Raw genomic sequence first — 16,282 nt, forward strand, 5'->3', positions numbered from 1 at the left:
TTGTACTTACCCCTCCTGCCACTTTTCCCCTGCCGGCGTTTCATTTTTTGGAAACAATTTTTGAGCGGCAGCGTTCCTCCCTGCAGCCCCTGCCCCCATCATTTGCAGGAAATACCAGAAGTAACAAGTGTGCGTGTGCCCCCCACCACACGTGCGCCTGCTGTGCACGTTGCATGCGCACGTCATGCACACAACATGAGCACGCAATGTGCGATGTGCATGGTGGAAGCACGTGCAGCGGGCACACACATGCTTGTTACTTCCGGTATTTCCTGCAAACGACAGGGGCAGGGGCGGCAGGGAGGAACACTGCCACCCCAAAATTGTTTCCAAAAAACAGAGCGCTGGCAGGAGAAAAGTGGCGGGAGGGGTAAGTGCAACACCACCACCCCGCCCTTAAAGAACCACCCCCGCCGGTGCTGGACCAGGCCACATTCGAACAGGTTTGGAGGCCTCTATCATGGCCTCCGGACTGGTTCATGCACATTCCTACTACTCTGCTGTTTTAAACTGGTTTTTGAATTGTTGGCTTGTTTATTTGTTTTGAATATTTTATTTCTGTAAGCTGCCCTGAGAGTGGCAACACTGAAGGGTGTGATATAAACATTCAAAATAAATAAAAATAAAGGAACTAATAGTAACTCTATATGGGAGCTTATGACAGGGTCCTATGTGCATCCAATACCTACCACTGCCTGATCACACTTTGGTCTTCAGCCCATATTGATCTCCCAGTCCATGCATGGCCCAATGTAAAATGTCAGCCACTATAAATGTATATTCTTATAGCCCAACCCATCCCAAAAAGTTCGACAGGTAACTGCAATAATATATCAGGCATATAGGGTTCTCACCAAAGAGATGCAAGGATAGAAAGATGCCCCTATTGGTATCCGATAGTAGCTTTATGTGGGGACATGATGGGTTAGAAGTTAACATAGAGATAAGAAAGACTAGACTGACACACAGCCTGAACTTCTGATACTAAATTGAAAGCTGCTATTGGCCATGACTCTCTATGGCCTAAATAGCAGCCTTCAATTAAGTTTTGGAAGTTCAGGCTGGGTGTCAGTCTCGCCTTTCTTATCTCTATGTTCAGTTCCAGCCCATCACGTCTCCACATACCACTACTGCTTTCTGGGAGATGGTGGAAAGGATGGTTCATGAGAGTGTGCTATCACATTTTGCATGCTACTTATCCATGTTGTTGACATTACCTATATAGGAAGAAGAAGGTGAAGAGCCAATAGAAAAATGAACATGGGAAGATGCCACAGGACGAGTCATGGAATCTGTAGTGATCATATTCTGACTTATTTTGGCTAGAGTGAACCAATCTTGTGTCTGGGTGACCGTAGCCTGTTAAAACAAATATTCAATGGTTTAAAATTCACACTGTCATTCCTCTTGTTGGTGCTATGGATTTGAGAGCAGGGCCGTCCTTAGGGCATGGCAAGCAGGGTGACCGCCCTGGGCCCTGCTCTTTTAACCCCTATTAGAATTAGAATTAACTGGAAGGAGATCCTGCACTGGCTGATTTGCCCCAGGCCTTGCACCCTGCCAGGCCTCTCTAAGGACAGCCCTCTTTGAGAGGATGGGTCTTCCTTCATTCAGAACTTTATGAATGACCATAATGGAGGTCTATATAACTGAGGGGCCTAGAGTACAATTGTTGTTGTTGTTAACAATTCAGTTTCTTTACCGCCCTTCCAAAAATGGCACAGGGCAGTTTACACAGAGAAATAATAAATAAAAAAATAAGATGGATCCCTGTCCCCAAAGGGCTCACAATCTAAAAGAAACATAAGATAGACACCAGCAACAGTCACTGGAGGTACTATGCTGGGGGTGGATAGGGTCAGTTACCCTCCCCCTGCTAAGGACTGTTGCTGGTGTCTATCTTGTGTTTCTTTTTAGACTGTGAGCCCTTTGGGGACAGGGATCCATCTTATTTTTTTATTTATTATTTCTCTGTGTAAACTGCCCTGTGCCATTTTTGGAAGGGCGGTATAGAAACTGAATTAATTAATAATAATAATAATAATAATAATAATAATAATAATAATAATACATGACAAGGTAGCAGGGATGACACACTGGAACATCTGCAAAAAATACAAGCTACCTGTAGCCAAAAATGGGTGGGACCATAAAATTGAAAAAGTTGTCGAAAATGAAGATGCAAAAATATTATGGTTCTTTCGACTACAAACAGACAAACATCTGCCACACAATACACCAGATATAACTGTAGTCGAGAAGAAAGAAAAATAACTCAAAATAATCGACATAGCAATACCAGGGGATAGCAGAATAGAAGAAAAAGAAATAGAGAATATCACAAAATACAAAGATCTACAAATTGAAATTGAAAGGCTGTGGCAGAAAAAGACCAAAATAATCCCAGTGGTAATTGGCACCCTAGGTGCAATTCCAAAACAACTTGAAGAGCACCTCAACACCATAGGGGCCACAGAAATCACCATCAGCCAATTACAAAAAGCAACTTTACTGGGAACAGCCTATATTTTGCGACAATATCTATAATAACCAACAATATTGATGATAAAATTCAGCCATTATAGGTCCTTGGGAAGGACTCGATGTCTGGATAAAACAAACCAGTCGATAACACCTGTCTGACTGTGTAAACAAGAAATAACACTGCAATGATTGCTGCCTGTCATGAAGTTGTTTAAATGTGCAGGAGCCTAGGAGAATATAAGGAGGCAATCACATCCTGCACCCAAAGATACCAGGAGAGCCAGGGTGGCAGAGTAGAAGAATGTCAGATTAGTCCTGGGAAGACATGGGTTCAAATTATTACTTAGCCATACAACTCCCTAGGATACATTGGCAATCAACAACTCTCAACTTCACAGGTTGTGGTAAACATAAAATTGAGGTAGCATATAATTGAAGGAAAGCTGAAACAAATATATATATATATATATATATATATATATATATATATATATATATATTTAAAGCGTACGCTTTTACTCTTCAGATCACTGGCTGATTTCCTGGTGATGAAGCATGCCTATTAGGAGGGTCTTCAGGGGTCCGCTGGGAGCCCTCACGCAATTCCCCCAGTCCCACACTCATGTTGCTGTGCAAGAAGGCTAATGCTCCCAAGCGTAGCTTGCGCTCCCAAGCGCTCTGTAAAAGCAGGAACATGTGGCTAGGGATCAGCAACCCTATCCCACTCTTCCAGAGGGCAAGCAGCGGTGCTCAGCAGTATTAGCCCTCTCGTGCAGCAGCATGAGTGCAGGAAGGCAACCACGTTGTGCAAGGGTTCCCACCCCATCGCTGCAGACTCTCCTAGTACGCTCGCTTCGTAAGGATGGAAGCCACAGAGTTTTTTTTACCTGGCCAAGAGAGACGTAGAACCTTTTCATAATTAAGTCATCTTCATTTTCTTCAGGTTTTTCTGGTGGTGGTGGGCTCTTTGTAAACCAAGGATAATAAGCTTTATCTACAACAAAATTGATGCCAGTTTTGCTCCATTCCACCTGAGATATAAGTTTTGCTAACCTAAAGTTAGGCGACAAACAACAGAAGGTCACTTACATTATCTATCTATCTTTTCATCTATTTATCTCCTGGGAAAGCACCTTGCCCCATATACAGTATGTCCCGACTCAGACCTTAAGATCTTTGGAGGACCTGCTCCAAGTGCCCCTGACAAATGAGGTAAGGTGGGTGGTTACTAGGAAGAAGGCCTTTTCGGTGATGGCACCCTGTCTATGGAATAGCCTCCCCAGTGAGGCTTGCCTGGCATCACCACTTTGTTCTTTTAGATGCCAAGTGAAGACCTTTCTGTTCACTCAGGCTTATTAAAACTGATTTAATTTTTTTTAATTGCTTTGTATTGTATTTTGTGTTGTAATTTGTTGTCATGTTTTATGAGTTTTTATTGGATGTCTTTTAATGTTGTGGTGTTGTGAGCTGCACAGTGAACAATTTGCTATGGAGCAGCTAACAAATAAAGATAGTAGTAGTAGTAGTAGTAGTAGTAGTATTTCCCATTAGCAGCAGTAAACACTACTATTCTTGTAAAGAAGCCAAAATTTTAAATACAATTTACTAATCTACTAAACCTTCATTTTGTTCTCATGTTTTAAATCATTCTTACAGCCTGAAAACATTAAAGATTGTAGAGAAATGTAGCAGGTAGTGTTGCCAGGTTGCAACCTGGAGCACCCTCCTGTTTCTTTCACAGACCTGCAGTTGTGAGGGAGAGAGTATATCTGTAGGCTCTTCTGCCCCACTTACTCTCCCCACACCCCACACTGTCACTTCCTTATCCCACCTTCTAGGACAGGGCTGCACAAGTTCAGCCCTCCAGCTGTTTTTGGACTACAACTTCCATCATCTCAAGCCACAGGGGCAGATGGTAAAGGATGATGGGAGTTGTAGTCCAGCATCTGCAAGTAGTACTCTTGCATGCCCTATATAAAGAGATGGAGAAGATGGGCAGGAGCAGCTGCAGTTGCCCCTTCATTTGCAGCTGCAAAGCTAAAAGAGACAGAAGGGTTCTCTAGACTGCAGTCTGATGGCTCGTCTAGTATCAGGTCAGCCTGGAGACAGACCCCCATGGCTGCTATTTAAGGAAGAAAAACCTAGCACTCCCAGGGCCAAACATCACGTTATTAACGTAGCATGCAGTTTGCTCCTAAGGATGGTCTCAAGTTAGGGTTAAGGGTGGCTAATGTTGGTATGGACATAAACCATAGGTAAGGCGCAGCGGGGAAATGCTTGACTAACAAGCAGAAGGTTGCCGGTTCAAATCCTCACTGGTACTATGTCAGGCAGCAGCGATATAGGAAGATGCTGAAAGGCATCATCTCATACTCCACAGGAGATGGCAATGGTAAACCCCTCCTGTATTCTACCAAAGAAAACCACAGGGCTCTCTGGGCGCCAGGAGTTGAAATCGACTCGACGGCACACCTTACCTTTAAGCCTGATGTATGCATTATGAGAGAGAACTTGCATGCAAAAGCCTGGGAGAGGAAGCCTGTGGCCCCATGGCACACACACAATCACCTAACTGTGGCTAAGGGTTTGTAAGCATTATTGTCAGTGAACCAGCCCTTAGATGTTGTAGCGATATGCTTTTTCAAGACAGGCACATAGATACATGGACCAGATTAAGACAAGATGAACTACCATGAGAACGCTGGGGGAGAGCTCTATTGATTAAACACAGGCATACCAGGGAAGTTGGGTAATGATTAGAAATGGAACATCATGTAGAGGCAATAAATTATTATTGCCTGTGAAAATTACAGAGTAAGAGGCTATAAAAATAGCATCAATTTCAGGATTATTATTCACAGAAGTCATTAAAATTCAGGGCCAAAATGTCAGAGATCCCCCCACCCTCAAGGAGTTTACAGTTTCAAATCCAATATTCTCATCACAGGTTACTGTACCTGTATTCAAAGTAACAATCGCTCTCTAAAAATGAAGGAAATCTTTCCCTCTTAATCCAGCGAATGGCTTGTTCTCGGTCCAGACTCTAAGGGGGAAAAAATTGTGTTAATTCCCCTCCAGTTCAATATCTATTTGCCACATAAGCCCTTTTTACACATTATGTACAATACACACACAGTCTGTGTACAATGAACTCACGTACAGATCTGTACACATGTACAGTTACGCAATGTTGTATTCAACACAGCACAGCACTACACTACTTATCAGGATCCTCCACTGAGGAAGCCTGTATCCAGATTCACTTTTAAAGTCACTTTTTAAAGTGCACAGTCATTCACACAGAAACGTGTGCAGGCACCTGTATGCACGTGAAACATAATGAGGCTGTTTGTTTGTTTGTTTATTTTAAAACATTTATATACTGCCCCAAACGCAAGTCTCTGGGCGGTTCACAACAAAACAACAAAAACAGATAAAAAGATTAAAACATAACAATTAAAATTTAAAATGTTAAAACTATTAAACACACAATTAAAACAATATCTAATTAAAAGCCTGGGTGAACAAATGTGTCTTAACTGCCTTTTAAAAAGTTGTAAGAGATGTGGGGGGGCCCCCTCTTATTTCAGCAGGGTGTTCCAAAGCCTCGGGGCAGCAACGGAGAAGGCCCATCCCTGAGTAGCCACCAAACAAGCTGGTGACAACTGCAGACGAACCTCTCCAGATGATCTCAACGGGCAGTGCTGTTCACACGAGCAGCCCTACTCAGGCTTGGGAAGCCCTACCTGGGTAGAGCTGCTCATGTGTAAAAGGACACAAGGACGCCCCTTTACCCAGGTCTGGGGTCATTTGTCTGCTCAGGCTGCAGGCAGCCCGAGCCGAGCAGACACAAAGCCAGGCACCTGGAGCACCCAACATGAGGGGGAATCCTTCAATGCATCATGCTCCTCACGCAGTGTATTAAGGATATCTATCTGGAGTCCGGGCTTCATTTCCCCACTGCTCACAGCAGTGCAGATTGATTGGGTGTATGAGCCATGCGCCACACAGCAAATCAATGATCATATGGGGAGAAGGAAGGTTTGACTCTGTCTTCCCCAACCCCAGAAACGGTTATGTGAACGACCGTAATGTCTGATTAGGGCTATCCAAGAAAATCTCCTCTTGGAGGAGCAAGTTGGCTTCAGAGAGGGCGGCTCCATGACTGACCGATGTTTAGTTCTACAGCTTATTGAGAAATATTCCACTCACACCACAACTGCCCTCTATGCAGCTTTTATAGACCTCAAGGCATGCATTTGATTCCATCTCTCGAGTGAAACTGTGGGAGAAGTTGGAAGACTCTTCAATTGACTGCTATACCTCATATGCATCCTACATACTGACACGTCATGTAGCCCCCTATGGATACCTTTCAAGCGCCATCCCAACCGGAAGGGTGTCAAACAAGGCCACATCCTTGCCCCGCTCCTGTTCAACCTTTATATCAACAAAATAGATTCCCACCCTCCCAAGCTCACAAACAGACACATCTCTACTCTGCTCTAAGCAGACGACGCAGTAATTATCTCAAGTTCCCCCATAGAAGAACTCTGAGGGCCCTCGCACAATACTGCAAGGAAGACCAGCCACAAAACCAAAATCATGGCCTTTGCTAAGAGACCCAAGACATACTCTTGGCACATAAATGGGCACAAAAATGAGCAGCTCTCATGCTTCAAATACCTGGGGGTGGTCCCCCACGCCTCTGGCTCCAGAAAAGCCCAACACTCTCACATTTCTCAAAATGCACAGAGGAGCACCTCTGCCATCCTTAAATACTTCCAGACAAGAGGAGGCCACAACATATCTGCAGCCCTCATAGCTGCAGCCCTTCAACTGAAACCAAGCCGCTGGTGCAATTCCTCTACAGTGCCCAATTGGGCCCCTTCTCCAACTTCATCCCACTGGAGCTAGTCCAGTCCAAATTCCTAAGAACAGCTCTTCAAGTCCCACAGTGTGTCTCCTGTTGGTGGTTGTGATTATTTAGTGATCAAACTAAATTGATTTCTTGGTGAAGTACGTTTGAGATAGGAACATAGGAAACTGCCATATACTGAGACCATTGGTCTATCTAGCTCAGTATTGTCTTCACAGACTGGCAGCGGCTTCTGCAAAGTTGCAGGCAGGAATCTCTCTCAGCCGTATCTTGGAGAAGCCAGGGAGGGAACTTGAAACCTTCTGCTCTTCCCAGAGCAGCTTCATCCCGAGGGGAATATCTTGCAGTGCTCACACATCGTCTCCCATTCATATGCAACCAGGGCAGACCCTGCTTAGCTATGGGGACAAGTCAGTCATGCTTGCTACCACAAGACCAGCTCTCTATAGATAGGATAGGAAAGACCTATCCTATCTATAGCTACATAATGAATAGGTAGGGAGAGAGAGATATGTTTCCATCCAGGAAAGGAAGAGGACTGACTCACTACAGGAAGTATCTGAGAGGTCAAAGCAGGGGTCATAGAGCAAAGGCAAGCAGGGACAGGTAAGGAGACCCTCACTAGCTACCTCTGCTCCCAATGTCTCTAGTGGTTATTAGGATAGTTGGTACAAAAGGTTGATGCACTGGAACTCCATGCCAGCACCCCTTCTCGTTGTCTGTCGCACCGCCTCATAACTCCCATCTTCTCATGAAGCATCTGGAATTGGTCTCTGGGCAGTGGTTTAGTCCATCTGCCACCATCTGTTCTATTGGGAAGTACTCCAACTGGACTACCCCTTTTTCCTGCATGTCTCGAACACAGCAATACTTTATGGGAATGTGCTTAGTTTGAGACCATCTTCTCCATCTGGGAGATCAGGATACAGCTTTGGTTATCCTCAAACATTACTGTGGGCTTTTGTTCCTCAGTCCCAAAGTCCGATAGTAGCTGGTGTATCCACACCATTTCCTTACATGCTTCAGCTATAGAAATATATTCTGCTTCTGTGGATGTGACTGCTTGCAGCTAGCCCAACTTATGGCTCCATCTCCATATAACAGATGTCCATTTGTGGACTTGCAGTCTTTTCTGTCTTCAGCCCAGTCTCAATCTATGTATCCCACTAGTTTGGGATTGCTGCTTGCTGGAATCTCCTGTGCTAAGAGTGCAGTACCCTTTAGGTATCTTCCCAGTCTTTTGGCTGCAATCCAATCATTGTTGGCTAGTGCACTTACTTTTCTGCTCATGATTCCCACTGCTGAAGCTGGCCTTGTTACTGTGGCTATGTACAGAAGCTTTCCAATTGCTTTTCTGCATTAGGAACATAGGAACATAGGAAACTGCCATATACTGAGTCAGACCATTGGTCTATCTAGCTCAGTATTGTCTTCACAGACTGGCAGTGGCTTCTCCAAGGTTGCAGGCAGGAATCTCTCTCAGCCCTATCTTGGAGAAGCCAGAGAGGGAACTTGAAACCTTATACTCTTCCCAGAGCAGCTTCATCCCCTGAGGGGAATATCTTGCAGTGCTCACACATCAAGTATCCCATTCAGATGCAATCAGGGCAGATCCTGCTTAGCTATGGGGACAAGTCATGCTTGCTACCACATGACCAGCACATGCTTGCTACCACATGACATGATGGTTGGCTGGTAAAGACTTGCTGTCTCCATCTTGCTTCCAGAAATCAGCATCCATTGGTGTACTGACTTCATTGGCATCTGTCAGTCCCAGGTATTCTAGAAGATCCTTTATCTTCTGCTTCTGGTTGAGAATGAATGCCCCATCCCCTTCAGCCAAGGTAATAGGGGATGCTTCCAAGTTCCTTCTCCTCTATTTCCTTGTTCAGGTGCTGTACAATCTCATGGCTGTCTTGTTTTCCCTCATATGCCATAATAAAGCCATCTACATAAATCAGGATATAAGTCCATCTATTATCTCTGAATCTTGAATATAAGCAAGGCTCAGCTTTTCCTTGCGTGAACCCCTCCTTAAGTAGCAGTTGATTCAGTTTCTCATTCCTTGCTCTGGCTGCTTGCTTTAAGCCACAGATGCTCTTTTGTAGTTTGCACACAAGCCCCTTCTTTCCATGTACCTCAAAGCCTGGTGGCTGTTGCATGTAGATGTCTTCCTCGATTTCCCCATGAAGGAAGGCAGTCTTTCCATTCAAGTGGTCAACTTGCATCTTTCTGGCTGCTGCCACACGGAGCAGTGTCCTAACTGGTGTGTGTTTCACAACTGGTGCAAAGGTCTCATCAGAGTCCTCACCATAGATTTTGGAGTATCCTTTGGCTACTAGTCTGGCCTTGTAGCGCTGTACATCCCCTTCTGCGTTCTGCTTGACTTTGAAGACCCACTTGCACTCCAGTGTCTTTCTTCTAGCGGGTAGTTCCACATAAGAACATAAAAACAGCCCTGCTGGATCAGGCCCAAGGCCCATCTAGTCCAGCATCCTGTTTCGCACAGTGGCCCACCAGATGCCGTTGGAAGCCACAGGCAGGAGTTGAGGGCATGCCCTCTCTCCTGCTGTTACTCCCCTGCAACTGGTGGGGAGTACAAGTTTCCATGTCTCATTTTTGTGCAGGGAATCAATGTCTTCGAATGCTGCTTTTCTTCATTTCCCAGCTTCATCAGCTGGCATCTTTTCTATATCTCGCCATGTGGTGGGTTCTTGTACCTCTCCTCCTTTGGTCATGAGTGAGAGCCTTTGGGGTGGAACCCCTTTGTTGGGCCTCTGTGAGTGCCTCAGTTCTGGCTCAGACTGGCCCTTCTAAATCTGTATCAAAAAAGCTGGGTCTCACCCCTTTATTAAGTAAACAACACTGACATCTAGTGGCAGCTTCATTGCATGACGCCACTTTAAAGTCCTTAATTAGTTCATTTCCCTCTAGCTCATTTATCACATTTATTTGCCTATGCGCTAGTCTTTTATGCCATATAGTAGAACAATTCTTGTGTCTGCATGAAGCTGCAAGCCTTGCCTGTTCAGTTACACAGTCCAATTGAAAGAGACCATATTTACGCATATAGGCAGTCATAATTAAATCATCATCTGTAGTGATGTACCAAACTTTGTCCTCAAAAGTCACTTTGCAACTTTTATTGACTCCATATCCCACAGAGATCAAGTTGCACTCCATATCAGGGACTAAGAGAGCATCCTGGATCAAAATCCTGTCACCAGATTCCCTAAAAAACAGTTCAGAGGTTCCTCTCCCTGCCAAATAAATATTGTTCCCATTAGCAACACTAACAGCAAATTTTTGTCTAAACCAATAAACAGTTCAGGGGGGTTCAGAATATTTTGGCTAGTGCCTGAATCAATAATAAACACATTTCTTTCATTCCTGGTTGCTACATTGTAAGTTCTGATTCTTTGTCTGACTCTCTCTGTTTCCTGTTCTTTAAATCCATCCTGCTGTTTCCTCCTCTGTCTGTGAGAAACGCTTATCTTCCTTTCTATTGTGTTGACAGACTGTGAATCATCTCTGTGGCTATGGTAACCAAGTTTTCCTCCTCTAGGATTCTTTTTGCATTTCCCACCTTTAGGTTCTGGACAACTAGCATGTGAATGCCCTGCTTTGTTGCAGTTGAAGCAAAGCCTTTTCCCCAAAAAATAGGCTGTAGTAATGTCCCAATGATTTTCAAAATCTGTTTCTTTCTGTTAAAGGTTGAAATCTTGCAAGCATGCAATTACAGTTTCCAGTTCAAGCTTACTATTTGAAATATCCAGTGCCATTTTTACATGATTATAACTTTGTGGCAAAGATCTCAGAATCAAGCCAATTAACACTTGATCATCCAAAGTAGATCCATGTTGTTTAAATAATCTATTAGTATCTTGCATTGCATTTATATCGGTTGAAAGATCCCCTCCTTCTTCCAGCTGCATTTTGCAAATCCTTTGAATTAAAAGGAAAGCAGGTGAGAGAGACTCTCCCATATTGCTTTTTAAGCTTATCCCAAAGCTCTGAAGCAATTTCAGTCTCTTTGAAATGCATTAGCAAATCATCACTCACATTTAGAAGAATCAAGCCATATGCTCTGTCGTTCTGTGAATCCCATTTCTTTTGGGCAGCCACTACATCTGTTGGTCTTGGTTCTGTGAGTGCTTCATTGAGTCCTTTTGCCTTCAGGAGTACTTCCATTTTCATAACCCATTTAACTTGGAGAAGGCAGCATTACTCACCTCTGGATCCATGCTGTCTTTCTAACTCACTCAGCTGCACTTTAAAAGGAAAAACTCTGCTGCAGGCTTTTGGGCTGCTGGGCCCATAATTCTGTTGGAGTTTGTGATTATTTAGCAAAGCACCCAGGAAACTACCACGCCACTTACAGAGTGCAGAGTTAGGTTGTTGCAGCTATTTAAGTAACACGGAGGGAGAGCACTGTAGAGTTTAAACTAAATTGATTTCTTGGTGTCACAGCGGGGAAATGTGTCACAGCAAGTGTCACAGCGGGGAAATGCTTGACTAACAAGCAGAAGATTGCTGGTTCGAATCCCTGCTGGTATGTTTCCCATATTCCTATATTGGGCAGCAGTGATACAGGAAGATGCTGAAAGGCATCATCTCATACTGCGCAGGAGGAGGCAATGGTAAACCCCTTCTGTATTCTACCAAAAAACCCCACAGAGCTCTGTGAGCACCAGGAGTCGAAATTGACTTGATGGCACACTTTACTTTTAATTTACATTTGGGATAGGAAAGACCTATCCTATATATCAGCTACATAATGAATAGGTAGGGAGAGAGAAAGAGATTTCAATCTTCTCTCTAGGAGGAAAGGAAGAGTACTGACCCACTACAGGAAGTACCTGAGGAGTCAAAGCAGGGGTCATAGAACAGCCACTACTTGGCAGTGATGTGTCAGACTATTCACATGAACAGCCCCCAATTTTTTTCTGAAATTTTTGTTTGTCTGAATCCACTCTCAGGCCAGGAATTGCTCCCAAAGGAATGGGTAAAATCCAAGAAGTACTGCTACTTGGCAACCTTTATTTCTTTTTCTATGGGGTTGTGCGGGAAGTATGTTCCCCAGGGATCATGACAATATACAGGGAGAAGCTTCCCTCTAAATAAGGCCTCCATGCATCAAGACAAAGAATGGTTATGTTGGCCATGGATCACACAATATGTTTTGTAGAAATGAATGATGGGCATTCTTATCCTGCTAAAATATGCCTCCTATGGCTTATTGATAATGGTTTCTGGAAAGACTGAAGACTGCTTCTTTATTTTGGCCAGTTTTTTTGGATATAGGTTTTTTAAATCATTATTTTTAATTTATGTTGTAGTCAAACCAAATTCCAGCCCTTTGTTTGCATTATTCACAATATGCTTAAGCCTGGGAAAGGGAAGATGTGCCAAAATAATACTTATCTCACTACGGAAGACAGCTTCCAAAAGAGGGTATGGAAATGTAACAAGTTTGTTTTGTTACCAGTATCATGAGGGCTGTCACCCTAGTAAAGAAAGCCCTTTCTTAAGCTGTATAGATTCAACAAATGTGACTACAATGAACGTGTGAAAGGGAGGGGGTAGAATCATATCCACCAAACACACTCCTGTTCTCTACCCATTAATCCATGCATACAACTGTACATACAAAGGCTCTCTGTCTATGTGATTGGAAATCCGAAAAAGGGAAGGTCCACAATTGCACATAAAGGGTGCACATCCATGCAGTTTAACACATATGGCAAGATTACACATGACACTGAGCCCATCATTAGTTATTAACATAGGAAGTACTTTTTTGTATCAAAAACTAAGGGTGTGCAAAAAGCATTTCGTGCACATCTGGGGCAGTGACAAGAGGGTGCTTTAAATGGAGGGAGGCAGATCTTACTGCTGTTGAGCCCCTCTGTCATGCTGTGCAGGGGTTTCCTGTTTGGGAACAGGAAGTTCCCTGTTCCCAGCATCCCGTGGGTGTCATCGCCACGCAAATGGCATCTGTGCGTGCACGGGGAAAGGGAATGAATACTTTTTTCCTGTGCCATTTGCCCAGTCAGAAGCAGAGCCAGCGGAGATGTGTTCCACCCCGCCAGGTGGCCCTGCCAGTGATTCCCTGTGCACGCGATGTCACGTGCACAGGGGCGTGGCTCAGGCTTCAGAGAGCCCCGAATGATCTTTGCCCTCCTCCTTTCAGGCAGCAAGTGCTGCAGGAAATGAAAGGGGGAGGACTGGGGCAGGCCTTCTGGCAATCAGGCAATGCCCCCTTTGTGCATGACATCATGCACAACAGGGCTCCAGCGGCCCTTTCCATTGATGGCCCAGGTTCTTTGAACCTGTTAGCTCAATGATGACTCCGACCCTGTGCACACTGCAAATCACCCCGTTAAGCTTCTGATTTTTTAAAAAAAATCTCTCTTTTTCAATGAGACACAGATAGGAAGGCTTTTTAATTCCTGCAGGCCTTCCCCTATACATTTTACTGTGACTGCCCTGCTTATTGCCTTAGCCTGCATTTCTATAATTGTATAGGCTGTATTTTTAATTCATTTTGTTGTAAGCCGCCATGAAATCATTTATAAAGAATGACGGCATATAAATCTTTGAAATAAATATGTCATAGCAGGCCCCATCTTAGAAGAAGAGCTGGTCTTGTGGTAGCAAACATGAGTTGTCCCCCTAGCTAAGCAGGGTCCGTCCTGGTTGCATTTGAATGGGAGACCACATGTAAGCACTGTAAGATGTTCCCCTCAGGGGATGGAGCCACTCTGGGAAGAGCAGAAGGTTCCAAGTTCCCTCTCTGGCTTCTCAAAGATAGGGCAGAGAAAGATTCTTGCCTGCACACTTGGAGAAATTTTGGAAATGCTCGTGCAATGGTAGGCAACCCTGGCTCTCCAGCTGTTGTTGAATTATAACTCCTATCATCCCTAGCCAGAATTTATTGTGGTTGGGGATGATGGGAAGATGTAGTTCAACAACTGCTGGAGAGCCAAGTTTACCTACCCATGCTAGGATATAGTCCTTTGTACAGTGTACATAAGTGCTACTTAAATTATTATTCTTATTCTTAATAACAACAACAACAACAAAAACTGTTAGAAAACATATTCTTACCACAGTTGTATAATTTGGGTCAAAACTTAAGACCTGGGGAAGAGGAGAAGAATCTTTAGAATCTAGTTCTTTAGAAACAGGAACCTTTGGCTTTGAGGGTCTCATAACATCATAAATGGGATTCCGAGGTTTCTGTTGATGAAGCATCTTTTTCAGCTGATTTTCCATCCGTTGTGGGGTATCATTAACGACTTCAAAAATTCCAAAATCAGGATTAAATTTAATTGGCTCTGCAAAGGTCTATTTTAAAAAAAGAGTTCAAAATTTTAAGATACAAATACAATCAAGACACTTTTTGTCTGCAAGATAACACAATATTTTATGGATTGACTTACATATCCAAATTTGTCTTCTACTACCCTACCTATTTAATGTAGTAATTTCTATTTTGGAGGAGTTTTCACCAAATCATTTATTTTATTTTATTTTTTTCCACATTTTATATCCCATTCTTCCTCCAAGGAGCCCAGAGCGGTGTACTACATACCTGAATTTCTCCTCACAACAACCCTGGGAAGTAGGTTCGGATGAGAGAGAAGTGACTGGCCCAGAGTCACCGAGGAAGTATCATGGCTGGATGGAGATTTGAACTCGAGTCTCCCCAGCCCTAGTCCAGCACTCTAGCCACTACACCACTTGGATCCAAAGGAGCATGAGCAAAGGAGCATGAGCAGAGGATCCAAAGGAGCATGAGCCTAGCCCGAGCTAGGCTGCTCATGTGAAGTGCTGGGATCCATGCAGATCTGGCACTTCTGCCCAGCCAAACCCAACTCCTAAGCCCAGCCTTTAGCTGAGGCTAAGGGCGCAAGTATGCCCTTAACCCAGCTTCTGGGATCATGAGCGAGCTTGGGCTGCTTGCAGCCTGAGAGCACATTGAGATGGGTGCCTAGAGAGCACCTGTTTCATGGAGGTATCCCCCAATGCTCACCGCACGGTACGTTGTGGGATACCCAGAGTTGGAGAGACAGCATCCTGGTCTCTGGAGATCCACACTGCTCCAAGCAGTGTAGATCATGTGGTCACACTGTAGCATGCCCAAAGAGAAGGCACACTGCCATGCCGCGGGGGGGGAGGGGATAGCCCGCCCACGCATGGGTCATGTGTACTCTTTCTATCTTTGTAATTGATAGCTTAGGCTTCCTTTTTTCTAAATTTCTGATGTGTTTATTCACATTGAGGTTTTCCCCCAGTATTCCCCTCCAAAATGGAGATACCTAAACAGCTGACAACAAAATTACGACTCCTCTATGCTCTTCTCATCCCGCTGCTGTATTTCCATCCAAAAGACACTAGACAGCAGCAATCAATGATTCACAACCTTAACCCACCCTCTCATTATTATATATGTATTTATTTCAAAACACTTTTGATTCTCAGCCTTAACAATAAACATACAATAGCTAAAAACAACCAGCATTACAAAAACGAAAACCACCCTGTAAATACCAAGAAAATAGTGGATGCTAATAAAAGCAGCAGATGGCAAAACAATATAACCATCAGCAAGATTTTACATGTGTCTAAATCCAATAAAAAAACATTGGAAAAGGTCCTAAATGTCATTAAGCATTTGCCTAAACAGCTGTGTTTTCAACTGATGTTTAAAAGCCACTGAAGAGTCTACTGAGGAAAAGGGGACTCTGTCATTAAGGCAACATTATAAGGTGCCTCGAAGCAGGGGCTGTGATAGCAGGGCCCAGTTACCTTACTTCCTGAACTACCCAGACTGAGGGAGTTATTGGCCTCTGCTCCATTGCAACACGACCCATATAACAGTCAGAGATGTACATCTGCTCTCCAGATATGTAA

General features: G+C 44.0%; 1 protein-coding gene across 2 annotated transcripts in view; it reads right to left on the reverse strand.

The window, feature by feature from the left end:
- RGS22 (regulator of G protein signaling 22) overlaps positions 1 to 16,282 on the reverse strand; it is a 128,649-nt gene that overhangs the window by 96,400 nt on the left and 15,967 nt on the right. For both annotated transcript variants that reach the window (XM_053250539.1, XM_053250540.1), the window contains exons 4-7: positions 14,474 to 14,713; positions 5,442 to 5,527; positions 3,372 to 3,537; positions 1,218 to 1,359 (exon numbers count right to left, since the gene is read on the reverse strand). In XM_053250539.1, the coding sequence (XP_053106514.1) occupies positions 1,218 to 1,359; positions 3,372 to 3,537; positions 5,442 to 5,527; positions 14,474 to 14,713 (634 nt within the window). The remainder of the gene's footprint in view (positions 1 to 1,217; positions 1,360 to 3,371; positions 3,538 to 5,441; positions 5,528 to 14,473; positions 14,714 to 16,282) is intronic.

This window comes from Hemicordylus capensis, chromosome 4, assembly GCF_027244095.1.
Source record: "Hemicordylus capensis ecotype Gifberg chromosome 4, rHemCap1.1.pri, whole genome shotgun sequence".
In the NCBI taxonomy this organism is placed as follows: domain Eukaryota; kingdom Metazoa; phylum Chordata; class Lepidosauria; order Squamata; family Cordylidae; genus Hemicordylus; species Hemicordylus capensis.